A 27,519-nucleotide genomic window follows, 5' to 3' on the forward strand; every position below is an offset into this window, starting at 1 on the left:
TTAGTGTCGATGTGGCAGCACGGGCAGAAATTATCGTGGCTGAGGATTTTCTCTTTTGGCAGATGCCAGAAGAACCGGAGCGGTTTAGGGAGGAAAAGTGATGAGCAGTTCCCTTTTTTTTTTTTTTTTTCCCCCCAGTTCTTCAATGTGAAAATTAAGTTTTAGAATTTGTAAATGGAAATTTTGATATCTAGAAGTATGTATGAAATTGGAGGCAGAAGAAATACTGATTAAAAACCCGATCTGGATCATTAACTTGCCTGTTCTTTAGGCAGAGATGATCACCCTGCCTGTGGTGTCAAGATACTAATTTCCAACTGTAGAGGGCCATCAGCGTGCTGCCTCTATTCTTATCGGCCACGGATGGTAGGTAAGGAAAATCCTTTTCGATAACGACTGTCTTAGCTGTGCTCTGGTGAAAGTGTGACGGGCGCAACACTCACACCCAAAGTAGGGCCTTGAATTATTATTCTCCGGAGCTCCGCCATCCAGACTCCCTTGCTTTGCAGGTCCCCCGTAACCCTGAAAACCTCCAGAGCTGAAGGAAGCCAAGGTCGCCATGTCCGTCCTCCTCCCCTTCCCCGGGGGGTTCCGAGGCTGCACGGCCCCGCGCCGGTCCCTCCTCTCTAGTCTGAAACCCCGGGGCTCCTCCCGGGTGATTCACCGGAGCCGCCTGAACCCCGGTTTAGCGGCCGGGAATCCGCAGGCAGCGCTTCACCTGCCATCTAGTGGGGTTTCTCCGTCCCTGCGCCTGCCTCCGCCGCCAGCCCGGCCCCCGCGGCGGGCCCAGCGGGTGTACGCGGGGCGGGGCGGGGCGGAGAACGGGGACACACCGGGGGACCGCGCCCCGCCCTGGGCGAGAGTGAGCCCCGGGGAAGCCGCGCACGGAGGGAGCCTGCGCCCACACGGGTGCCGCCGGGCCGGGCCGTGGCGTGCGGGCGGCTGCGCAGGGCCGGTGTCGGGGGCGGCACCGGCGGCAGCGACCGAGGCGGGGCGGGCGCGGCGGAGCGCCGCCTCCCCGGGCCAGGCCGGGCCGCCCGCTCGGGCCTGGAGTGCCGAGGCCTGGCCGCGCCGGGAGAAGGGCGGATGGAGGCGGCGGGCGGCGGGGGAGCGGCGGCGGGTGGCATCGCCCTGCACGACTTCAGCGGGCGGCTGGGCGAGCAGTGGGTGCACTTCCACGCCATGCGGCTGCGGGACTCGCTCTTCCTCTGGGTGGGCGCCGCGCCCGCCCTCGCCAGCCTGGCCGTCGCCATGTGCAGTCCCCGCGTGAGTGTCGCCGCCGCCTCTCCCGGGCCCTGCGGCGGGGGGAAGATGGTGGAGGGGGGGAGGGCGGGTGGCGGGGCCGCGGGTCTCCCGCTCCGCGCTGCCGGGGACTGAGCCCTCCGCTCCCTTCGCAGGACAGCATCCCGGTGGCCGCCTCGCTCCTGGGGGACCCGTCCGACACCGCCTCCGCCTGCCTGGCCCAGCGCTTGGGTAGGTGGGGGGGGGGGGCGGGAACACGCGGGTCGGGGCCTCCGCCCCGGGGCTGGGCGGGCGCGGGGGGCTGCGGTGCTCGCTGGCTCCGCCGAGCAGCGGCCGGTGCTCTCGGGGCTGCCGCCTGCGGGCCGGCCGCCCCTCCCGGCGGTGCGAGCCGCGTTTCTTCAGCTGCCTGCAGGTCTGCCCGAGCTCAGCCGGCGGGGCCTCCCCCCGAGGCACGTTGAGCGGGATCAGAAGCGCATTAGTGAGCGACCCTGCGCCTGGCTTTGGGCGTGAGGCGGGGGAAGGACGCGGTTGGGCCTAGCGAGGGGGGTTCCAGGCAGCGCCCCTCTCTAAAGCTGTAACTGCTTCTGGGCAGGGGGGTGGCCGTCACGCCAGGCGCCTGCCTTTCGCCTGAAGATGAAGCCACACCTCGTCACGTCTTGCACCTTTTATCCCCCAAATTCTGAGACGTTCTGCCTTGGAAAGTCCTGGATCATCTCACAGTGTTTGGTCCGACTGTCCCTGCAGCACCTAACGGGCGCCTCTCGGGACGTCTCCATTTTCAACACGTGTAAGAGTGTCCTGCGGTACCCAGTACAATGCCCCATTCCTGAATCTCAATGCTAACTTTCAAACCCCTGTATTTCTCTAAAAAAATACTTGGCCTAATGCATCCTAGCACCCTCACAGCTCTGACAGCTGCATCACGCTGGTTATTCATCATCACCTACCAGTAACTGATGCAGCTCCAACTGATGAACTGCTGAAGTACCTGTTACCGGGTTTTAAATGCAAGATGCTGCTCAGTCTCATCCTACTTCTGTTGCTTCAGCAGGAAAGGCTACATAATTCTTCTTAATTATCCATGTGCTGATCTTTATTATGGGCAGTACATCCCGAGTTTGTATTGTCAGGCAGTTTCACAAATCTACACCTACTTCTCTATGGCTGCTAATGCATACATAAAAAAAGGTTGCTCATAAGGCTGATCTTTGAAAAACAGTGCTAGCGTCCTTTCTTCTTCCTAATAACATCTTTTAATAACCACTGTCGCAGTCTCCCCTGGTGGCAGCTCTTTCTCTACATACTGACTCATTTCCACTTTAAGTAATAATTGTGTAGGGTACTGTATAACGTGATTTCTTGATGGGTAATTAGTACATTATCCTTAAGAAGTCAGTTAGTAAAAATGTAGCCAGAGAGGGTTTACTTTGGATAAAGGGTAACAGTTTATTCCATTTTCTGTTTGGTTTCCTCATTACTCATTTCTTCTGAATCTTGCTCTAGGCTTCTGTGTAGTGTTGGAGCCAGCTAACAGCTCTAAGTGACTCCTTCTCTCTACTTTTTTTTTTTTTAGTACATATGCTATCTTCACTCTTAAAATGTTTATTACAGATTTCATAGCTAGAGTTGGTAATAACTTGTAATTTCTTATATTAGTTCTTTCAGTGTTCTAGGACAGAGGCTGTCCTGTCATGTGAATTTTTCTCTCAGTAAGTGATCCTTTTTTTTTTTTTAAGTTTTTTTCTCATTTACATTGCTAATTTCATGTACTTTGTTACTGACAACTGATAGTGTTGCTTGGTACTGGGATATCGGTTACTCTATCCTCAGAGTGCAGTGAAACTTTCTGTTTTCTTTCTACTTGTGCTTTAAGTATCTTCCATTATTTTGTCTTAAGTTTTCTGTGTCAGCTACAACCCAGCTGGGGTTTTCAGCAATATTCTTCTGTATCCGTGCCATCTAACCTCTGGGTTGTAGTTTTCCTTGCTGTTCAGTCTGTTTTATATTCGTTATAGATATAATTCTTACTTGTGCTATCCTGCTTAAGGTATACTGTATTGTGGAAGGCCTGTAGACCTTTTTCAGCTTTGATTGGAAAGAGAAAGTCAGTAATATACTTCTGGCTTTGAATAATTACATGCTTCCTCTTCACCTGATCATAACTGAGTTTCAAGAAGAGAAAAAAATCTTCTTTCTGAAATCCTACACCTTAGTTTTTAGTCTTGTTTTGTCAGTCCAGCAATTTGAGTCTTCTCATGGTCACTTATTCCAAAATTGTTTATTGTCCTGAAACCAGTGAATCTGCAAGATCATCATTAAGCATCTCTGTATCTTCTTTGTTTCACAAAGTGCTTGGTAAGGAAATCTGTGTTCTGCCTTGACTAGAAATACCAAGCTTTGCTGTTACTGGTAAGTTTTCCCCTGGGACATTAAAATCCTTGCTACTCCCACAAATTCTGTATTAACAGAGATGCTACTTGCAGCCAAGTCTGACTTGTAGCTGTATTTCCAAGGTAGCCTTTTTAACCATCCTGCTATGTGGTAACCTTCAGGCAGGCAGTATCTTTTTCTTTCTTTTACTCCCTATGCTGTCACCCTTTTTTCCATGCTATTTCCATTCTGGTCTTTGCAGGCACTAATTTAAATAGCATACGATGTCATTTGAACATAAGTATTTTTATTTCTTATACTTCCCTGTCACATTCCATCACCTGCTGTTTATTCCTGCAGTGTCAGGTTCCCTGCTCTGGAGCAGGAGTTTCAGCGCTGCTGTGCATCAGGGTATGCATTCTGCCGTTGTTTTCTTTATAGCCTGGTAGATGTCCTAGCCAGAACAGCTGCATTTGGTCTACTGGCTCTATCTTCTCTCTTATTTCAGGGTTTGTTTTTTTTTTTTTCTTTTCCATTGCTGAAGACATACTTGCCATGTTCCTACTCTTCTTTCTATCTAATTGTATCTCTATCTGTTTGCATTAAGTGCGAGGACTCTTTCCCACCACCCTGCCTGATTGCTGTTGCACAAGATGTCTCTCACTAGTCAAGAAACCCAAATCCTGAAAGATTGTTTTCTGTAGGTTAGTGGATTCTGATTCTTGAGAAAGTCTTGTCTGTTAGTGCCTCCCTTACCTGCATATCCTGAAATCACAGCACTTTCGGATGCAGTGACTGCTGAATAGCGCCAGGTCTTCATCTTCCCTCTGTAGGGACTGGCAGACTCTCGGTGAAGATCACAACTTCTTCTTTGAGTCTTTCCCAGCTGGGCACAGTTCCCCTCCACGACCTCTTTTCCAGCATGAATGGTCTACAGAATTTTAACACTTGTTTGCCTATTCTGCTCCCACTGGGCTCCTCTGAAAGCTTGGATTTGGAACTTGGCCCTGCCCATGAGGTTGTAGGAACAGGTCTGTGAAGCCATAGTGCCTCTTGGCATTCAGCACGTTCTGGACAATGGAAGCTTTTCCCCTTTCTTTGAGGGGCTGGTGCAACAGGGGTGAGTAGCCAGGCTGTGTGGGAAGCAGCCCTGCTGGAGGGTTTTTAGGTAAGCCCCATCTGTCACAATTTTCTGCTTTACTCTGAAGTTGCAGATGGTCTTCCATGGAGGTATAAGATGTTCCCGCTTGTGCCCTTTCCACAAGAGGCCACGTGTCCAAGTGAATCTGCATGAAAGTGGGGACAGAAAGGTCCTGCTGCGCCTTAGAGCCAGGGCACAGCGCTGGGAGCAGAGTTCCTCTGCGCAGGCAGCCCTAAGGGATTCAGTGTTCCCAGGAACTGGAACAGCATCCCAGAGACTCAAGCAGTTCTTATGCAAACATAAGAAGTTGAGTTTTGACACTGCAGTGTATGATATAGGTTTGTTAGCTAGGATAAGGGTATTAATTAGTTCAGAATTAGTGTTGCATTCATTTAGGGCATGATGATGAAGCACTAGTGCTTAGAAAACATGCTGCTTTATACCACCAAATCTGGTGCCAAGTGCCAGTTTTTTTGCAATCAGAGCAACATGCTGCATTATATCAGCATTTTGTAGTGCCAAGTCTTAAAAGGCAAATGAGTCCTTGCATTTCAGAAGCAGCTCTACTTACTAAGCCAGGAAGCTGGTAACCTGTTAGAAAGGAAAATAATAAATTGATTTGCATAATAAAAATGCTTCAAATGAGTTTTTTACATTTTATATGTGTATATATAGGTTTTTTGTAGTTAAGTTTCCCATTTAGAAAGGATTGAGATATTAGGAGTTCTGATGTCTTTATTTTCAATTTTTAAAATTCAGGTGTTATTTTTGAATGTTCAGCAGAACAGCCTGATTTGTCCCTGGGATCATCAGCTCCCAGCTCACTCCCTGCCAAGAATATCTCATGACCCAAATGCCATTTTTTCCATTTTACACAACTCAATTTAAATTTAGTGCCTATTTCTCCTGTGTTGTGTTTACATTGTTCACAAAGTTTAGCTTTAGCAATGTGTAAAGGGAGTTGCAAATTTTCTGTAGTACTACGGTAAAATCTTAGTAGGATTCAATTTTATTTATAAAACACTTCTTGGTGTTATCTATTCTACTCTGATAATTAAGTCTTCTCACCCCAGTGGACATTATTTTTGTCACTGTTAATTAGCTCTGTCATGGAAGGCAGCTTCTTAATTTTATAGCACCTCTCTCTAGGTATTTGTCATTACAGTAGCCTGGAACTTGCACTTGGCTTCATCACGTTCAGTGCAGGCTGTCCAGCCTCTTGGTGTTCATGGACACAGTGTAAGTAAAGGTTAAAGGAAACAAAATTATTGACAACAGGCTTAGACAAGACTGGTGCACACTTTTTGGGTGATCATGATCAAACACAACTTTGTTAATTGGGGCCTAATCACTTTCTTGTGCACTTTCCCTCTGTGATTGTTTTTCACAGCCTAGACTTTCCAACTCATAAACTAGATTTCACTGCTAAGAGTCCAGCATAGACTAGGGTTCACTTAAACTGTACGATATTTAAGAAGCATCTAAAAATGCACTAAAAGCACTGTGAGGCTTTTTTGCATCAGGCCAAAAGTCCCCAGGTTTATAGGGGCCATTGCAATGACGTGCATAGTTTTGCCCAAAGCGCCACCGCTCAGGTACTTGTTCTGCTATTCCTTTATAACAGGGTCCAGCACAGCAGGAGTGGAGAGCGTTGTCTTAGAAGTCTGTATGATAAGGCTTTTTAAAAGGCTTGCTTGAATACCATCATCACTTTTATGTAAGAGCAAACTATGGCTGACTACTCTGTTTTGTGTTTTAGCCAGCAAGACCAAAAAACAGATATTTGTCAGCTACAATCTTCAAAACACAGACAGCAGTTTCACCTTACTCATAGAAAATAGGATCAAAGAAGAAATGATGGCTTTTCCAGAGAAGTTCTGACTTTGCATCACTGTAAAATAACCTGAAGTTTTTGTTTTAGAAAGACTGATTGCAGTTTACACACTGACATTAAGTAGTATGTTTTGTATTGTTCTGATTGAAGTTGTTATTAAATATAGATGGACCTAAATACAGTTGGACCTGGAATTTATTTTTTTCAAGTTTGCTACCCTGTTACATAGGGCATAGGTGAGTAGAGTAGAAAATATGCTGCAATGTATGAACATCACTAAAAAAAGTGTGTAGTGTCCCGCCTCTATTCAATACTGGGATCTGCTGGGAAATCAGTTCCAAATTCTAGCTGTGCAATTAATCTACTGCGTACTAGTACTGAACATAGTAAACAGCTTTTAGTGTTAAAATTAAAAACCACCACATTTTTGTACTGTAAAGCTGTAACATAAAATGAGTGTTACTTTGCTCTTTTTAGCCCTTGTTGGTTGTAGTACTAGTGCTAAACACTGTCTTTCCTTCCAATTCTTGGGCACTGAGAACACTAGAAGGGTTATCTGTACATCCCCAGGGCTACGTAGAAGGAAAAAACACAGCTCGAATTTCAGAGCAATAGATAAATCTGCCAGGCTGCTAGAAGAGCATCATGTGTGTAAATTGAGCATACTCACTAGAAAAGTCAGAGCAGTCGCTACCACCACTGCTGCAAAGCATCCTGCTGCTACAGCTCTTGACTTGCTTTTAGGTAGGATGGATATCCTTTCAAAGGCAGATCCATGGGCTATTTTGTTCAATGAGAAGGGCAGCTAAAAGTTAACTATACCAAAAACCCCAGATCAGCCACAGAGCCAGTGGTGCAGTGGCTGTTTACAGCTGTCAATACATGCTGTGGCACATCCCCCATTATTCACAGCCATCTGGAGGAACACTGAGTGTAGCACCCTGATGAGCAAGTCCAGGTTATTTCTTTTTCATTGTGAGTTGAGCCCTGACTCAGACATAAGCTTCCAATACAAACTACTAGAGCTGCTGCTAGACAGCTGTCTTAACAACCTACAGAAAACTAATGAACTTACCTTGCTGTGGTGCCATAATTGGCAATTAAAGCCTGTAACTGAGAGGTTGCTGATCTAGAAGGCAGAACTCCTGAGTCTCTTGTCCAGATGGGTTTGAACACCTTGTGGCTCCAATGCTGAGATCTGATGCAGGTGCAGAGGACCCTTCCTTACTTGGTAGGAACAAGCGTCAGTCCTTGGCCACCGTTCAGGACCGCAATAGCAAAAAGCAACTGTTGGAGGGTATTTTCTTTTTAATTTACACCAGCTAGGAAACAGAGTCAACTATTCTTCTGTGATTGACTATAAAGGATAATTAGTTGCAAATCAATGTGCTGATTTAATTAGCCTGATTTACAATCATCTCACTCTGTCTGTAGAGGGGAGTAGGACTGTTTAAAAGTAGGGTCAACATAGTGCTTAGGGATATGGTGTGGTTGGGAACTGTCAGTGCTAGGTTAATGGTTGGACGAGATGATCTTCACGGTCTTTTCCAACCTAGATGATTCTGTGATTGCTGAGGCATCACTGACATTAGCTGCTGCCAGGCTGTTTCAGAAGTCACTGCAAGGGAGCCAGACCAAGGAAAGCAAACTGATGGGACAACGTCATTTTATTCTGTACATTTACATACAAAGTTCTCTTCAGTAGGTACAACAGATGTAACATCATGCAGACATTTAGCTTGTAAGACTGTTTTCAGTACTTGATTTAAGCTTGTGCTATGAGGAAGCACCACCAGACTATTCATGATCAAAACATACAGTAACACGATTCTTTAAAACTTCATCAGAAACTGAAATGGGGAGGGAGGTCTCACCCACTAGACATAACACCGTACTCCTTTCCCAAAACATTTTACACAATACACTTAAAATGAGGTTTGTCATTTTATTTTTCTTAAAAAAAAAAAAGTAGTTACAGTGGGAAAGATCATCCCCCCACTGAATAGTGTTGTCTTATGTGCCAGCTACAGGCGCAACTTGACTTGACATTCACAGAGTTCAGTTAATGGCACTTCTGCTTCCAATTTGGTGACCTTTAGTGTTTGGCTCCAGGAAGTGGCAACAGTTAAGTAAAATACTTCAATTAAAAAAAAAAAGCCTGCTCAACGAAACCAAAAAGTAAATCATACAACCCCCTTTCTGAGTGGCCACAAAACACTTGCAAACGAGTGACTGTTGTTACCATTTGCAGTATGTCTGGCAACAAAACCAGTACTGAAACCTTAACAAGGGACAAAACCCCCAAGATCAAGCATAATGTCACTTTCACATTTTTGTTTAAACTTACAAAGATGGAAGAAAGCCCTTAAATGGTAAACCCAAAGAAAAATCCACTGATGGGCTCAGAGGTTACTGAAGGTTCACAGAAAAAGGCCAAAATGGACAGGACAGCTTTTCCTGCTTTCCGTGTTGCGGTGGCCAGAAAGAGCCGCCTGAGAAAAGCCTTTCCTGGTGATGGCTGCGGAAGAGACACAGCCAAGGAGCTGATGGTGTGGCTGACTGGGACCCCAGCAGGGAGCCCTGTCCTGCCGCAGGACTAGGCAGAGCCAGGTAAGCATCTCTGTGCTTCCTTTCTGCCCTGCTGTGTCACCTGGTACCCGACTCCTCCATGCAAGATACACATAGCAAAAGCTTTCCAACTCTGTGAGCATGCGTGGAAAAAAAAAAAAATAATCACGGAAGCGTTCATCTTCTCAGGAAAAGGAGCAAAACTGGAGCTGCCAAGGCAGGAAATTAGTTTGTGTTTTATTGTCATGACAGAGGCAGAGGGCCAGACCAACTTGAAAAGTTGGGGCTCCCCACGCTGCAGAAGATCGGTAACGACTACCTGATTTCAAGCAAAAAACCCAGAAAGCAGGGAATCAAGTCAATTTCATACAAATTTTTTGAAACTGCCACATGTTCCTGTCACCTATTTTGTTTACTGTATAAACATTGATATGTTTAAATAACCATTCTCTTCCCTGGGCCTGTCTGTCATCAGAGAGCAACCACCAGAGTAGGAAACAATAAAGCGCTGTGGACAACAGCGGTGAGCACACCAGGACCGCTGACAGTGCTGGAAGCAGCCGGTTTTATAGGCTTGTGGATGGTCTACTAGAGCTGTACCATAAGCTTGAGCACACAGGCACAGAGACCACGAACAAAGGAGCCGCTGGCTCCACAGCACGATGGATGGCAGGATGCTGCTCTCCACCTCTGCGCTTGCACCTTCTCCGCTTTCAGGCCCTTTTTCTCTTCCCTTGAGTTGTTTTGCTTCTTCAGTTTTTTGCTGTGAACCCACTTTTTTTTCTCCCCCACTCCAATGTGTGTGGCTTGCAACAAGCATCTCGCATTGAAGGCAAAAGGTATTGCACAAATTTGGCACGTGAATACTGCATGAATGGGGAAGGCCTGGGTTTTTCCCTCAGGTGAACGCAGGCTGCAGAAGTCTCAGCGCAGAATAAAAAAAGAAGCAGTCAAGCTCAAGCTTGACAATAAAACTTGAGCGTAAGGAAGATCGGGCTCTTGCTGTCACAGCAAGTCTAGCAAAGGTGAAAAAAAACAGTAGTGTAACTTTGGGCAAAACTACCATCAACTGGTCCAGTGTTTCTTACCAGGCTCAAGAAGAACCCAAATGTCCACATCCTCTGTACAAAAATTAGCAGCTTTAGGACAACATTGTTACTCTGAACACAACAATCTGTCGCTTCTGCAGGTCTACCTGTCCCCTTGCACTCATCAGCGTCTGAGGCTGTGCTACCTATTGCATCGCCCGCTGGGGAGTACGTATCTCTGATTTATTGGGGACTATAGGAGGACATCGGCAGCCTAATGGAGGATGGAAATTGTTAGGTACAGTAGTTAATCGACAATATATACAGCAAAGGAGGGAGGGAGAGGGAAAGTAGAGGAGGAAAGTGCAAATGAGCACTTTCCATGCATACAAATGCAAGATGTACATCAAACAAAGTGGCAATCATTATGGACACTCAATACAACATCGACATCCTGCTGCTCTGTTTGAACGTCTGCACTACTGAGCAATCACAAATGGATGGCCTGAGTGAGAAAGGAGGAGAGGGAAGGAGAGCAGGGAGGGTAACTACAGTGCAAGAAAGCTGTTCGGTTACAAAGTCCTTGCACTGAACTAGATCCTCACAATATTCACAGTGAGAACCCAAAGCTGATGGCCAAAGGAAATGGTTTGGGGGCTGGAGAAGTCAAGTGACCACTATCAGAGTGCCATTTGCACAGTAGGATACAAACTGGATCACTTTGCTTAGAGTTGGATTGATCCAATTTAAGTAAACTTTTTATTTTCCTGAATGAAAATCCTACAAGAGCAGTTGGGGAAGGGGGGAAATCTGGGCAAGTCCACTGTATTTTCTTGGGTCAGAAAACATCTCTAAAAGCCCCAACACAGCCAACAGCAGACCATAAGTCATTATTCACAGGCTATCAATTAATTTCTTTCCAACAGTCACTTGAGCATTTTGTCCACTTTAAAATCCAAACCCTGGTTCTGAAAACAGGTGAGGCAATACCAGGACACTCATTTCCCCAGAACTGTAATCCCAGATGTGCTGCCTTTTGGAATAACGGTACAGATCATAGCCCATGCTCCTTATTTTTTGTCCCTGCTGGTCTATGCTCTTCTCCTGGAACAGTCAATCAGAGATTGTGGGCCTCCTGGTAAATAAAGCCATTCTTGGCAAAACTAATTTTTGCATCATTGATCAAATCATTTACATCATCTACATTACCATTAAAGACCAGCGGGAACTATCTAAAATAGATTAATGGACTCTTAAAATACGGAAGGCTGATTCTCACTGAAAAATCAGCTTGTTTGGGTAGGATTTTCTTCGCTGCATTTGGTCAAAAAAGTAGTAATTTAGAAAGTAATTTTTAAGTGCACATGGGATATAAAAAGAAACATAAGCTGCCTAAAATGCAGTCAGAGTTTGACTCACAACAGGTTTTGCTTTTTTTTTTTTTTTTTTTGGGTGTATACAAACACAGCAGGCAACCTGGGCGCGCTTGGACTTTGTAGACAGGCAGAAGAATGTTGCACAAGTCTAAACTTAGTCAATTCAACTTTGCAGTAGATTCCTCTTTCCTTTAAAGAAACACAAAAACAAAACAGAAAACCCCCCCTCCCCCCAGTTTCTTTCTTGGAATGGCTGCACCTCTTATAATAAGATGGCTTCATTTTTGTGATCTATGAAAGGAAAAGGAAATAAAGTGCTTCTTGAGAATAAATCAAAATAAATATACATATTTAATGGCAGGAAAAAAAAGAGTTCTGAAGGGCTAACTCCAGCCAGGTCTTTTCTCAGATGAGTCTTTTCCCCCATAACTTTTTCAAGAGCAATCTGCACAACAGTTGAAGATGCCAGAAGTTGCTTTAGCAGCAGAGTTGAATTCCCCTAAGTCTGTGTCTGCTCCATCACTGGTTTGTAAAATCTGTGCAAAACACCTTGCCCAAAGTGCTGCTCCTCCTGCACAACAGCATCAAATAATACACAAAAAAAGAAAGAGAAGAAAAAATAAACCCAACAAAAAAAAAAAAAAAAAAAGGAGGAAAAAAAATCCACCCAGTTACATTGACTTCATCCCGTTGGCAGTGGTGTTCTCCGAGATCCCGTCGCTCACAGCTGCCGAGTCGTGGAGGCCGGAATAATCCTTGAGTTCAGAGTTTGTCAGGAGCAGGGGCTGCTCCCCCTTCTTGTGCGGCAGGAGGGGCTGCCGGGTGTAATGTTCTCCATCTGGGATGTTCTCCGGCAGGTTCTGGTTCTTGCTCTCTGGCAGCAGCAGGATACAGATGATGCAGATGAGCGTGCAGCAGGCGAAGATGACATGGTGGAGGAAGTAGCCTTTCTGGTTGTGGAGTTCCATGATGGGGGCAGTCAGGCGGCCAAAGCCCGCGCTGGCCAGGACAAGCCCCAGTCCTCCTCCCCTGCAAATACATCAGAGGTGAGAGCCCGGCCCCACGGCCCTGGCAGGTTCCCCTGACTAACCCTCTGCCTGGCATGCACCCAGGCATCCAAAATCTCTAAGGCAAACCTGGTTTGCTCACAGCTTTCATACTGTGCAGTTACTCTAGTAGGGAATTGCTTTGCTGTTGTAGATCATTGCTGCCTATTTGTCTCAGCATGGGGAAATAGCTATACTCAAATATCTTTCCACACCCTAACTGCCTCCACAGAAAGAGGAGAGGAGCTTTAATGACATGAGTGTCTAGACAACCCTCTAAAGTATTCCCATTTCCAAGTATCCCCACATTCAGTGAGAGAAAACCAGCTTTTTGCTCAGCATGCCAGCCTTCTCCAGCTTAGACACCAAGAAGCAGTAGGTGCAGAAGTCAGTTCTGGCTGCCTCTAAAGTATCTGTCATCAATCAGCAGAGGCAAGAGATTAGACTTTACAAGCCACTGCCTTGATCCATTATACTAAACACTGAGTGCTTAAATATTTTATCCGTAAAAACATGTCATGGCTGGAACCTCTCAACACACTGATGTTGTAATAAAATTTATAATTTTCATTTAAAAAAAAAAAAAGCATAGCTTGTGGTCAGAATAGGAGAACAAGAGTTTGGGATTAATTTCCGAGACCTCCTCTTAATTCACTGTACAAGTTGAAGTAGGTCCCTCACTTCACTCTTTCTTGCTCTTCTTGTGTATTCTTGCATCACAGAAAGCTTACGAAAAGGTTAGCACTGGTGAAACACTCAAGTTAAAAGTAGGTAACTTTCATAAAATAGTCTTTATGGCAGAAATGCTTATTTATTAAATAGAATGTGCTTGTGTACTGAAATCATACATACATGCACACCAAAACCCAGTGAAAACACACTGAAGCCTAAAAAAAAGGGGTGTATGAAAATAACCTCATCTTCCTCCAGTCACAAACATGGAAGTCACTTGTGCAAGCCAAATTCAGTGCTCTCTCCTGATGCTCAGCTATGCAAGCAACCTCTCTTGCAATTCCTCGTCTTGCTCATCAACATCTCTCCAGGTCCTGGAACAGGCAGGCCTGGCACACGTCTGGCCATATGCCCACCTCATTTTGAGGCACAGTTCACTCTCCTGGGGTCCATCCCTGCTGGGTTACCCCACACAGAAGCAGCACCACAGGCGTTTCTCTGGAGCAGATCATTCCGCCTCCTGCCGCAGCACAACAGAGGTCTCTGGTCAGCAGAGTGTCACTATCAAGTGACTTTGTTTTAGCAAAATCTCAAGCGACAGCTTGTCCTTTGTTTTGCAAAGGCCCTGCTGCCTGCAGAGAGAGGTCTCTTCGCAAGCTTAGTTGCTTGCACCCTGCTCCCCACTCTCCCACCAAGCTTGCCCGGGCAGCACGCTTCCCATGGCTCCTCTGGGAGCTGCAATCTATTCCCAAATCCTCTGAGGATCAGATGGGCCTGATCAGCTGCTTCAGTTCATGGCCCAATGGCAGAGATGTAATTATTAACGATAACCATGCCTTACAGAAGACAACTGCAGAAGGCAAATGAATTGCTTTACATCAGCTATTTGGGAAGAAAACTTTCATTCACTACTGAGCGTACTAGAAACCACAGCACTATAAACCTACAAGCGCCAAATTCACTCAGCCAGCCACTGTGTTAAAGCTAATCTTCACCCAATCCTTTCCAAAATCCACTGCTGCTTACTTGACAGCTAAAGGGCAGCAAGCACAGGTTTCGAAAGATGCTCCTGGGACACTGACTGGATCAAAAATTCATGTATGTATCTTCTGATTCTCCAGACTTGGCAGAGCATCTTTCACAGACAACCAATTTTCCCCAATACTGCAAAAGCCTTTATTAAAAACTTGCCAACTTCTGATGGCAATTTAGAAACCCAGCTGAATGTGGCCATTGTGCAACTGGCCTCCCTGCAACTTCATTAATACACTCACATGAGTAACTGACACAACCAGCCCCGAATGCATGGCAAATCACTCTCCAAGCTGGCTCCGGAGCAACAAAAGCCCTCTCATTTACATCAGCGTTTGCTATGGCTAAATTGTATCTCAACCCCTGAGAAGGACCTGAGGTGAGTTTTAAAAGCCACTGTAGAAGAACATCGAGCAAGCTGAAAGGAAACAGGAAAAGGCAACAACAAAGACAGCTCTGTCATATGGGTCAAGTGGCTTCAGATTTGGAGGGGAAAAAAAAGTTTTTCCATATGACGTCAATAATTAGAGCAGGCGTTACTTTGTCCAGCTCCATCAAAACCTGGCAGAAGGTGGCTAGAAAATACATTTTGGTATGTGTCCTAGAAGATTTTGTTTAAATGTGTGACTATATTGCAAATATTAAAACAGAGAAAAAGCACCCCAGACTGAAAATACCGTCAGGAATTTTTTGTTGTTCACATGCCCATCAGGAAAACAGGTACAGGGTAAGAGAAGCAGCATCCTCATAATTCACACTGTTTTTGCAGGTGCCATGGGGCAGCAGATGGAAACCAAAAACATTCAGGGTGTTTTGGAGCACTGCTTCTCCTCAGTACGAGGTTTCCCAGCACAGGGGCCCAGTGTCTGCATTTCAAATGTGCTCCAAGGTGCAGAGCAGAGCCAAGGGAGGGAGTGTGAGGGAGGGAGCTACTGGCACCCATGGTGAGCCTCAGCTTCTTGCCTTGCAATTCTGCCTGGCAGAAACTGCTGTGGGGGCTTTCCCATGGCATGGCCTAACGAGTGATCAGAGCCACTTAGCTGACCCCTGCTTGCCCAGCAGCAGCAAGGCAGGATGATTTGCATGAGGCTTATGGTCCGACATGGGCAAATCACAAAGGGACATTGGTTCAGAATTTTGTCCTCAGAAAGGGCCTCCGTGTTCACAGAGGAGAAATTCCTTGCTCACTACTGCAGTGTTCTTTTGGAGACCAGCAAAACATTCTTGCTGATATTCTTTGCTTGATCTAGGCTAAACATCAGTAAGGGAACTTGCCCTTCACAGTGCTGCTCAGGGGAGCAGAGGAATGTTAATCCCATTTTTGGATGGCCATTTGTCTGTGTGAGCAAACAGGTTGATATGCGGCATGGCTTGGAGTACAAAAGAGCCAGAGAGATATTCAGGCTGAAGGGGACTTTGGGAGAGCACCTGTTCCAGCCTCCTGCACAAAGTGGGGCCAGTGCCGAATTCAGATCAGATTTTTAGGGCTTTGTCCAGTCAGCTCAGACACTTTTTAAAGTCACATTTTAAGTCATATCTCCATGGTTTTTCCCTGCCTTTTCTGCATATAAGTGACACTATTGTGTGCTCAGTCCCAGGTCAGAGCTTCAGTAACACACCAGGATGCCCTTGGCCTCATAAGGCAAGGCACCACCTTTGGAAAGCCAGGCCTAGTTCAGGTCCCAGTGAACCGCACTGTATCCCACTGGAAATCTGGCTTGAGACAGCTATTACGGGGTAAAGCTCTTAAGTTGGCCATTGCTGCCTACTCTTCATTTCTTTGGCCAGATGGGTGCAAAAGCAAGACACAGAGAGAAAAACAGATCTCTCTTCCACTTGGTAGTAACTGAGCATGCAAAGGATGGGGAGGGGATGTACCTCAGCCTACTCCTGTTTAGTAGCTGTGCAGACTACAGTGGTGTTCCCATCAAGATTATTAGAGATGGATTATTGGTACCACTTTGTGCTTCGATTCAGCATTTGGCAGGACCTCTGTACCAAAGCCCCCTCTACAAGGAACAGGAGCTCCTGGTGAAGGCCTCCTGCCCAGTGCCTGGAGACCAGGGTGCAGTGTAAGAGTATGAAGGACCCCTCTGTGCCACATGACAGTGTGGGACCTTTGTGTTTCTGGAGCAGGCAGCACCTCTTGGCGATGAGCACCTCTTTCCTCCTACACTGCTGCAACCATTTATCTCAACAGCACAGCAGTCGAGCTGGACAGGCTCTATGGATTTGCTATCATGCCACTGCTACCACAATAACAGTGGTGCTGTTTTCCTCCCTCAGGGATGGGGGATTACAGGTAAAGAATTTGATCAGGAAAAGCCCAGAGATGGCCCCAATGCTCTCTCTGCCTCCTTTCCCTTAAGGTTCCTTGAGAATCAACCAAAAGCATATTAAGATGGTCTGAAATGCTAAAGGGCATCTGAGGCAGTAATCTGGAGAACAGGTTATGAGGGAGCAGCCAAATCCCACCAAAATGCAAGACACAAGGCAGCTTTAACCACACCTCTGAGATGGGTTTATGCATTGCCCTGAGCTCCACCTCCTATTTACAGCCCTGAGTGGGTCTTATCAAGAGCTTCATGGTGGTAGGACCACGATGCGGTGCAGAGTGTCATCATCCCTTTAATAAATGGGGCCCCTGAGGCATACCCAGCTATTGTCACTTGCTTGGTGTCACCCAACAGTGTCAGGGGAACCAAAATTTTGGCTCTCAACCAGGATCTTGTCCCCTTCCCTGTAGCAACGTAAGTGATTTAAGGAAAAAAGCTTGCTAAGTTCACACTGTGCATGTGACCCTACTTGGCAGATTCTCTTCTGGTTGACATGGCCAATTCCTTATCTATATGTCTTTCAAACAGAGACAAGGAGAAAATTAAAGAGGCATAAAAACACCAGACTGACTGACATGCATGTAAGTAAATGGCTGTTAGTGTTTCAGACTGCTGTATAATCTCCTCACTACTCACACTGCCTTTCCCTGTGGAAATAATGTTATCTGTGAAATACTTTCACAAAGTCAGATAGCTTGGAAGAAAAGGCCACGGATCAGGGAGACTCTGGCTACTCAGCTGACAGTTTTGCTATAATACTTTTGCAAATTTATTGAAAAGGCATATAATTTGGAGAAAAAAAAAGGAAAAAAGCGCATCCTCTTCCTTTTACTCTCTCTCCCTCCCACCCATATGACCTACATTTCTGGGAAATTCAATGGAATCAGGGTGGGCTTCTGAATTGCTGTGGCATTGCTGAAAGCATAATCCAGAACACAAAAGCACAACCTTTGTGCTGTGAAAGATAACAGTGAATAGTTAAAATGGTACGAAAACCTGACGATACAAAGACATTTTATGGGAAGCTCTCCAGCGAAGATCATCTGCTTGATTTTTACTACTGCCTAGGATGAAAGTGCTCCTCTTTAGGAAAACTCAGCCTCTACTAAAATATACCTGGGTGCAAAAAGAAAGATGACTTTATCTGCACTAAAGGCATACCACTCACACTGGTGCTGCTGTAGGAGAGGCAGACTTGCAGAGCACCTAGTAACAGAAGCAGTAACACTGTTCAGCTGCATGATCTGGTTCAGCTAAGCATTTAAGACAGTACCTCACTGCAAACAAATGCAATTCATGTGATGCCTGGCCTGCTGATAATCACCACGATGGGACGCAAGGTGGAGCCACTGGAAACAAAGCCTCTCTGCAGACAACCACTCGGGCAGACTGCAGCGACATTAAAGAGCGGCCCCAAAAATTGCTGTGAAGTCTCCAGTTATGGGGGACTTTCCTTCCTATACATTGTGTTAAGTTACACAGCCGGTTATCAATGAAATGAGGAACATTTCATCCCTGTTCTTTGAAGACGGGGGGGGCCTCCAATGTCTCACCTGATTACTGTGGGTGTAATTTCAGCACAGAAGAACACGCTGAGGCTTCCAACGGCATGCGAAGAAAACATACCCACGATGGAAAATGCGGTAGAGAATTTGTCTTTGACGCTGTCACTCATACCTGCCAAGACAAGTGTGTTCACAAGAAATGAGAATCAGGCCAAACTTCCAAGGAAGAAAACAAGAAAACAGTTTTACGTTACTCATTCTCCCTAGACAAGAATTTGAGTCATTTTTGTAATACTAATTTAAAACTGGTATTTATAAAATCCATTCCCCAAGCACCCGAGACACAAATATACCTGAAAAAAATCATAATGTCCTGCCAAAAATGGCATCGATCTCTGAATTATTTATGCTCAGCCACCACAAAAAGGTAAAACCCCCCCAAAAAATATCTTTGGGCAGTCTTGTAGGCACCAGCCACTTCCCTCCTACATTTGACAGACAAGTGGAGGCAGGCAGTGTTCATCAACCTGCCAAACATCTGGTACAGCTCAGTGGCTTAGGCACTGGAGAGGCTCACAGGGCACGAGGGGAAAGAAATAAAAGTGCTCCCATCTCCGTGCACATGATTAGTCTGCAAACTGTGTCGTAACCCCCAGCTTGACAGCCTTCGCCTGACAACTCTGGGTGAGAGAAGCCGATGCCAAGACAGTGAAGCATTCCCCTAAGTCACTGTGTCCAGCAAGGCTGTTTGTTCAATCATTTCATGGCTGGATGGCAGCAAGGGAACAAACAGTGTCTGATAAACACAGGAAGAAATCCCAGTAAATCTAAACAATGCTAAAGGAAACTGTCTCCCAGCCATGATGACAATACATCTCTCACTTGATCCCCACCCGGCACCTTCTGTGGGCAGTGGTGGGATATCTGATCCAGGGTTGTACAATCTCATGTTGTCCATCCTGTCCACCAAGGCGACCCAAGTTGTTTGCAGAGACTATTGCACCACGTGAGGGGAATATATCATGCCTAATGGGAGTGCTGGGGAAAGGAGTGGAGCTTTACAGCCAATGCTCCTCACCTTCTTCCAGCCAAGTCCAAAGATCTGCCTGAGGAAAGGGCTGCTCATCAGTGTGCAGTCCCAAGCAGGTGTGTTCTCTGGGTTGGATTCAATGAGAAGTAACACCTGCTTTTGTTCTTGCTGAATATATCAGCTCACAGGAGAGCAAAAAGTTTTTGGGAGCTCTTAGGTTACAACTTCCGAAATGTGCTACAGCCTGCTTGGGGCTAAGACCTAACTGCAGTTCACCCCAGGTCTGAGGGAGAGAGCAAATACTGCCAGCAGGTAAGGACCTGAGCATGGCACCTTGCAAACTACAGGTCTCTGAAGCTCCCTGGTAAATCCTGCATAGCAGGTGAGGCTGTACCACTGACCCCACAGTGAGTCGTGACTGCTCAACAGAACAGACCTTGGAAAAGCTGGTCAAGGACGGGTCTGTTAAATCAAATACAGAAGGGTAAATTTTGTTCCCTTGTAGCCTGTCACTGCACTGTTACTATAGAACTTCAGGCTGGGATAAGGTGCCTGGGGAAGTATTTTCTAATGTGCCTAAGTCCCCTTACCAGAAGGGACTTCGGCATCTCAGGTCTTTCTGGAAAAGACCGAACTGGGAAAGTTGCTTCTGAGAAGGAGACTTTCTGAGAAAGTCTTGCCCCATATCTAAAAATAAACCTTGAGGGGAACCTCTGCATCCTCTCTTGACATACAGAGGCAAGTTAGACTATGCAGAGGGGATGCTATACCAAGAGACTGCATATAAACAAACAGGCCTGCCTATGAGCAGGGTCCCAAGGGACTGTGTAGAAGTGGGCTTTCCCCCAGCACCCCTCTGCAGCAGCAGCTCCACTCTGGGTGCTTTGGCCCCAGCCTTTCAGATCTAACAGCTCCCAGGCAAGAGCTTCCTGCATGAAACAGACTCATCTGTAAACCATACCTGAGTCTGGAAGTTGACTGTATTTTCCAATCACTGGATCCATGACCACAGAAGTTAGAATAAGATAAAAATAAGAGAGAAAGGGAGAGAAAACAAGAACATACTGTTGTTACATATTTATTTATCCAAAGGAAAAAGAAAAATAAAGGTAAATCCCACATGCCACCCTAGCCCCCCTCATACACTTGTTTCCCATGTCATGACTGGCATATCTTCCTGTGACCAGACAGGACACGCTGTTTCCAGGCCCCTTTCAGCTGGAGGACAGCATGCTAATGAGACAGAGATAACAAATGCAGCAGTAAAGCATTTTTAAGAGCCCCAGAATTACCACTGGGATTAACACAAAGGCCTCTTTGTTGTTAACAAAGGGGGAGAAGAGAAACTGCTCTCAAGCTGCAGCCCTGAGGGAATGCCCAACAGAGGCTTTAGATAGAGAGCAAAAGTCTGGGCATCAGCACCACCATATTGGTAGGAGACCTATTCCTTGCCAAAACTCTGGGCTGGTGGTCCCTGTGTCACGCTAGCCACCAGCTGCCATATGTCCTAACCTCAGAGGAGCACACAGCAGTACTGGGCAGCAAGGAGAAGGGCAGTGACACGAGCTGGACACAGCTCTGCTGGTGATCTCCCACCAGGCTCCTGCAACATCCCAGGTCTGGAGGAAGGGCTGAACATGGCAAGCCTCAAGGTCTGCCGTGGGTTTCCTGCTGATGGAGACTACCCCTCTCCCTCTCTCACCCTCCTTCTCAAATTCTGATTTTGTTTGCTAATTACACCCAAATTATGCTAAGCTAAAACATGCAGGAGGCTGTAACAGATTTCATAATCAGCGGTGTCACTGCTTCTCTCCAAATACTGTCTAGCTCTTTTGAGGAAGAAGGGGGGCATGGTCTAGAGCAGGGGGAGACAAGCTGCTCTGAAGTTCAAGGCTGCCCTCTTCTCACAAAGAAAGGGGCGAGGGCAGAGTGGGGAAGGCTGATGAGCACACAGCATTGAGAGAAGTCTAGGTGTCAACACATCAGAAAGCACCTAGAGCCCACAGCTGCTCTTAGTTTTAGCAACTTTGCTCACAAAACCACCTAAACCCATTGTGGATGAGGTTGTAATGATTGCTAGAGGGTGTTCCTCCCCACTTCCCCTCACCCGTTTGTTGTTGAAAAAGTGCAACCAGATTTTCACAGTTCTGGAGCAGACTTTCATGGTTCTGGCATATTTTCTGTCCACTAAGCAACTGCATGTTTATTACCTCAATAGTCTTGACAAATATCTAATGTCCTTAAACCCCCCCCCAACAAACAAAACCCAGACAAATCTAGCATAGAGAGACCCTGATAGACACCACCACAAGAATGTGGAGTTTTGGGATATTGCACACACAGAGCGTGCACCTGCATGTGAATAGTCACATCTATCAATGGGCTGGGGATGCGACAGGGCCAGGGGGCTTCTCCTACTTTCAGCTGGGACAGCTGAACATGGTAAATGTGTGCTCAGAGGGAACTTAAACGTGCCAGGCTGGGAGCAAGCGCACACAATTTCGGAGTTTCCTCCATGTCATGAAAGAGGGTCCCTGTTTCCCTCTTATACTCCCACAACTAGCACGTTCACTAAAGGTTAACTTATTAAACACTTTCAGGAAACACAGTCTGTAAATACGGACAGCTCTTGCTAGATTGGGGTTGCCTTCAGCATGCAGGAATGTGAAATCTTTCCATCCCCAATGCAGAAAACTCCTTCTCATTAAAGCTCTTAATTATTTCTAAACTTAGAAATGAAAAACAGCAACAACCACCAGTGTTCTGGTGTTCATTTCACCAGTTTGTCCAAATCACGTCTCAACCCTCTTACTCCTTCCTTGGGGTGAGGTTTCTCAGGACAGGGGTCTAATGATTGGCAACTGTTAGACTGCTAAAGCACATTGCACCTTCTCTCTGCTTTAACACCTCTCTGATCCATCACATTCAACTTCCTCACCAATAGAAGATTAAGACAAGGAAATAAAATTAAAAAAGGAAAGGGAGTATTTCTGTAGCAATTTTAATAGCTGAAGCAGCTCAAAAGGGCCAGAGAAAGGTCACTGCCTGCAAAGGAAGAGGTGGGATGCTCTTGCTTTTGGCAGGAACAACCCATTTGAAAAGCTGTGTCACCTCACAAAATCATGTATATTTGTTCACACTGACTATACATACACACCACATTACAAGCAGGTTTCTCAGCTGCATATTTCCATGCTAGCTGTATATTACTCACACGTAGCAAGATGCTCAGAACAGGCAGAGGACATACACCTATTCCTTTAACTTCTGCTTGTTTAGAGGCTATTCAAGAAGCAGACAAGTGGGAGAGTTTTCCCTTAGCAAACCCTACCCAACTCTTTCCCCAGAGTGAATTATACTGAAATAAAAGTATTTTGTTTGTTTGTTCTTAAGTGACAGCCCTAGAAGCAGCCACAATGCTCAACGAGTTTCACCACAGAGACTCATCCAGAATATAATGCCTTTTGTTAATGAACCTAAGACAAGTGTTTGGGGAATCCTTCAAACAAATTCAACTTCTTAAACCAAGCAGGTGTACAGCATGTCAAATCTGAGAAAGGCAAAAGAAATGCTAATATTTCCTGATCCCATATTTGCATGTCAAACTTGCGTGGTCCTGAAAAGCTCTCGTCTCCAACTTACAGTTGAGAAGGCCCAGCTGTAGAAGCGATGCCAGAGCTGTAAGGATCATGAAAAGCAGGAGTCCTCCTCTCCTCCCCAGAAACCCAACCACCGGACACATGGCCAGGCAGGATGCCAGCGCAATCCCAGCCATGGTATAGTAGTCCGCATAGAAGTTGTGGGTAATCGCCATCTTCGCTTCATGCCCCATCATGCTTTTCGCAAAACAGTGGTGTATGCCGTAACCAGTCAGCCTAGGGGAAACAGGAGAGGGCAAGGGGAGGTCACTGCTGAGAAGGCAGCCACACACTGCAATGTAATTTAACGTAGAAACGCATCAATGCAAGAAGAATTTCTTCTACTGCAGGAATACAACAGCTGGTGCAAAAAGACTCAGACTTCTAGGTGCTACTGTAAAAATAAGCAATGATCCAAAGAAACAAAAAGAAAACCCTCTATTCCACCAGACATTTGCAATCTACTGGCTTCACCTGCTGCTCAAGATCAGGGTACAAGCAACTTTATAAGGACTCCTAGCACGTGACTGATTTTCTCAACATATTTCAGAACTTCCATATCTTGAGAAGGACACGTTTCCGTTCCCCATGCATCTGCTGATGGCCACAGAGTCAGTGCTGCTGTGAAGCGGCAGCCTGTGTGCTTGGACAGCAAAAAACATGCAATACAGGAATACCTGCCTGCCTGTGGCGTTTGGTTGTACTAAAGATTTCACCTCAATTCCCAAGCTAGCCTGTTACAGCTGAAAACCCCTTAGAAATGATTATTTGAAGTCACACGTGCTGCAACAATTATGAAACAGTAAGTCCTAATTCAATCTATACATTTACACCACCCTTCATATCAATGTGTTTTCCCTTTTAAAAAGTTTCTTCATGATGCCAGTGATCTTGCCACTCCGTTTCATTCCCCGTTCTCCTGTCTCCCCCTGTGCCCCCCCCAAAAAAAAAGGAAAAAAGAAGGAGAGAAGGGGGCTGGAGGTACAGAAGTCAGATGAGAAGCCCCAGCATCACCCCTGATGTGGTGCAAAACTGCAGCAGAGCTGCTAAGGGAAGTCATTGCTCCCAACTGCTCCCATCACAGCTCAAACACTTCTGCCAGTAAGGGTCTTCTGACCCTGGCATTTAGATCAGACAAACCTCATGTCACAAATTAACTGCCTGGCAGGGCATCAGGCATGGATCCAGGTCTCCAAAAAATGAATGGCAGGTACATTACACTGATACACCTCTATTCTCCTGAACGTCAGGAATTTGAAGTGCTGTCAGTGTAAACTGGATATTAAGCATAGAAACAGGTGGGAGAATACACAATCACTGAGAGCATGACAGTGCAGGGCCTGGGGAATTTCTTTTGCAATCTTGTGAATCAATGCTATAGTTCAAAAATACACCCCTAATAATACACACCCTCCCCTCTTAAAAAAACACCCCAGCACAAGTACTTACTGCCATAGAAGAATGTAATTTGCTTTGGATATCTAGATTATAATGGGGTCCTCCCATAAGTGAAATATTAATTAGCAAACCAATATTTAATAAGAGGGCAGAGTTAAACAGTTTGTACCTTCTCTCTTTCTCTTTTGTGCATGCAAACGCACTTGAAGTTGTTATTTATGCCATGAACTATAAACTAAATTAATCTATCATCTGCACTCTGCTTTCCAGCCTGCTTCCCCAGGAACTACTCTATTATCTTAACTTGCTGAACAGCTCAGAATAGTTGCTTCTAAAACTAAATACATTTATTTCCTTTGATGTCTTGTAATTCCCTGCAAAAGGTTTCTTCTCCATGTTCCACACTACAAAAAAAATTTAGCACAGCTCCACCTAACAGGAATAACAGAATTAAAACTCTATAGTTTTTTTCCACCACCCCCTAAAAACAAGCACGAAAGCTATTTTCTCAAACACACATCTGCTTCATGTGCTACTTGGATGGCAAACAGCCTCCATGTGCTACTGCCAGAAGTCACTCTTTGGGCCGCCTAGTTCTGGATTAGGGAATTTCTAAATGTGTGTAATCATAAAGGACGAGGGAGAAGGGCTGAATTCCCCACGTAAACATTTTTCACAAATACAGATAACACTGGCTATTAAATCCAGCAGCTCAGCTTAAGAGGAAAATAATGTTTCAGAACAGAGGGAGTCAACCACTGGTAGGTGGGAGACACACACAAAAATCATAAACCCAGAGTTGGTTCTGCAACCGATTATACTGAAGACTGACCCCTGAAGTGCATGTGCAGGACTACCTGCCCAGCACAGGGGCTGTCCTCTCTGGGTTAGGACTGACCCATGAGCCTGCTTAAAAGGAGTGAAGGTTGCAGAGTAGAGCCCTGAAGCGATGAAGAAAAAGCTGCAGGAGCGCTATATACTTCTAAACAGAGCAGAGGATGGGGGATTTCCAGTATTCTCCCCACCCCCATTTGAAAAAAAAAAAAAAAAAGAAAAAAAAGAAAAAAAAGAAAGGAATTCAAATGGGCATTTTAGAAGATTGAAAAATTAGAAGATCCACTGCCGCTGCCCTCCCAGAAGTTGTGTTTGGTTAAAGGCTAAATTAGCAGCCTCTCTTTCCTCTTTACAAGGTGCTCAGTTCTGGACAGAAGGTCTCAAAGCCTGGTAACCTGCGAAACCCTCAGGCAGATGCCTGGTTTTGTCCACATAAGCACGTCCAAGCCTTCGGACGCAGGCATCACATTGCTCTGTGAGAGACCACACATTCTCCCTGTGTGCCCCATATACGATCTGGGAGAGCTGAAGCACTTTGTAATCTGCTTTTGAAGACCTATCAAGGACAGTTGTTATACAGGGGAGCAGGCTTGTATTTACTGGTAAGCAACATCTTCCTCTGCAACACAGCTATATTAGATGTAAACTACTTGAACCTGCACTCCTGTGGCATTACTGATTTCAAAAATTCCACCCAGCATGCCAGTAGCCACTGTCTGCATGCATGAGCATGTACCAGCATGTGGCCATGCAAGACCACTGGTGATAGCCACTCACTTGCAACACAACACCTGAGAAGACATGGTGCGGCTCCCCGAAACAGGCAATGAGTTCCTCCATGTTTGCCTTAAAAAAATAATTCCCTGCAACAAGCTGGTGTTTTTCCAGGATCATTTATCAGAGACACTAGTGAAGGGTCCCACACCAGGAAAACAGAGGAACTCCCCCATCATTTCCCATTACTGCTTCCAGTTCATCAACCACACAACTATTCAAACAGGAAGAGATTGGACTTACGAGTTCACACATAATACTACAATGTTTTTCCACAGGTTCCTGGTTCCCACCACTTTAACAATGCAGACTTTCTTCGGTCTTCTGGTGATCTCCTTTTCCAGCTCTGAAAAAAAACAAGCCAAAATTATTCTTTCACTGGGGAGAACGAGGAGAAGTAGATTTACTTGTTCACTTGTGAACTACAGATACTTGAGGGATGTTCTGGAGAGAAGGACACTACTGATTTCACTAACAGCAGCTATAAAAATGCTAAACCACCTGCCTAAAGTCCACCTCAGGTTCCTCCTTTTCTTCCAGGCTTCCCTTAACCTTCTTGGGGCTGAAGAACTGCCCAAGAACTCCTTTGCACACCAAGCCTCCTCCCAGTTTTAAAATATGTTCGTAGAATGAGGGTAGGATGGAGCTTGATCGCAGCAAGTGTGATATAAAATTTCCTGAAGAACATGATTCTGCTAATTTTTGAACACCCCCCACCCCCCGCCCCCCCCGGAAGGACTGTGCTTGTGCAGTTACAAGACCTGCTGCCTTCCTGCAATGCACACCTGAAAAGTCATGGAAAGGACTGGAGCTCATTCTCTTTTGTGGGAATCTTTTGAGGTTTGTTCAAATCCAGGTTTCAGAAAGAAGTGGCTAGGACACTATGTCAGCTCATCCTCTTCCACCTTCCTCCCCATTTCAAATGTTTAAAATAGTTCTGATGGATGTCCTAAACAGAAAACATTTCCTTAAAGAAAAATCCTTGGCCATCGTCAGCTGTGATGTCTTTGTGTTTCAGAACTAAAACCTCCCTATGTCCATAAAGCCCTGGGCAGCTCCAATGTAACTTTTCTTTGCAATGCTATAGCAACACACAAGCCTAGCAAATATTGCATCTGATATTCTTGTCTGCATGGGACAAAAATAAAGGACACTGCTTACTTCCCAAATATCATCAGGTTCGAGCTTGAACACCTACCTAAGCATGCCAACAAAACCACTGTTTCCAAGCTACTGTATCAGCGAGACAGCTGCAAGGGTGTACAGTCCATTAAAAATGGAAGAAGCTGTAGCTATATAGAAGCATCACAAAGATGATACCCTCCAAGAGTACAGACTAGGACTGTTTTTTTGGGCAAAGACTTGTGCTGCTTCTGTCTAGGCTAACTGTATTTAAAGGCGGCAGTGTGGCTCTGTTCTGAACCGTGCATGTGTTCCTTTCGTGCATACGCAAGTAGTCTGGGTGTCCTCAGTCGTCCTCACTGGCCTGCTCCGACCTCTGCCTAACTCCACTGAATAGCAATCTCTTAGAAAGATGCAAGACAGGAAAAAATAAAATCAAGCGGGGGGGGGGGGGGGGGGGGGAGATAAATCACCCGAATTTACAAAGAAAACAAAAGACACTTTTGTCTGCTGTTATTTGAAAATTGTATCATAAAAATAATAAATCAAAAGAAACACTATTTATATGCAAAT

General features: G+C 45.6%; 2 protein-coding genes across 3 annotated transcripts in view; one reads left to right on the top strand and one right to left on the bottom strand.

Moving 5' to 3' along the window:
• The first annotated feature begins 855 nt into the window (after positions 1 to 855).
• Positions 856 to 6,768, top strand: PSMG4 (proteasome assembly chaperone 4). The gene is made up of 3 exons (XM_074899613.1): positions 856 to 1,266; positions 1,398 to 1,473; positions 6,513 to 6,768. The coding sequence occupies exons 1-3, from the start codon at positions 1,087 to 1,089 to the stop codon at positions 6,632 to 6,634; spliced, it is 378 nt and encodes a 125-aa protein (XP_074755714.1). The 5' UTR covers positions 856 to 1,086; the 3' UTR covers positions 6,635 to 6,768.
• Positions 6,769 to 8,545: 1,777 nt separating this feature from the next.
• The window catches only part of SLC22A23 (solute carrier family 22 member 23), a 116,421-nt gene continuing 97,447 nt past the window's right edge, over positions 8,546 to 27,519 (bottom strand). For both annotated transcript variants that reach the window (XM_074899615.1, XM_074899614.1), the window contains 5 exons: positions 26,068 to 26,170; positions 22,823 to 23,055; positions 20,142 to 20,174; positions 18,199 to 18,322; positions 8,546 to 12,588 (listed from right to left, as the gene is read on the bottom strand). In XM_074899615.1, coding sequence (XP_074755716.1) covers positions 12,231 to 12,588; positions 18,199 to 18,322; positions 20,142 to 20,174; positions 22,823 to 23,055; positions 26,068 to 26,170 — 851 coding nt within the window. In that variant the 3' untranslated portion in view covers positions 8,546 to 12,230. The remainder of the gene's footprint in view (positions 12,589 to 18,198; positions 18,323 to 20,141; positions 20,175 to 22,822; positions 23,056 to 26,067; positions 26,171 to 27,519) is intronic.

Source organism: Athene noctua, chromosome 2 (genome assembly GCF_965140245.1).
Source record: "Athene noctua chromosome 2, bAthNoc1.hap1.1, whole genome shotgun sequence".
Taxonomy (NCBI): domain Eukaryota; kingdom Metazoa; phylum Chordata; class Aves; order Strigiformes; family Strigidae; genus Athene; species Athene noctua.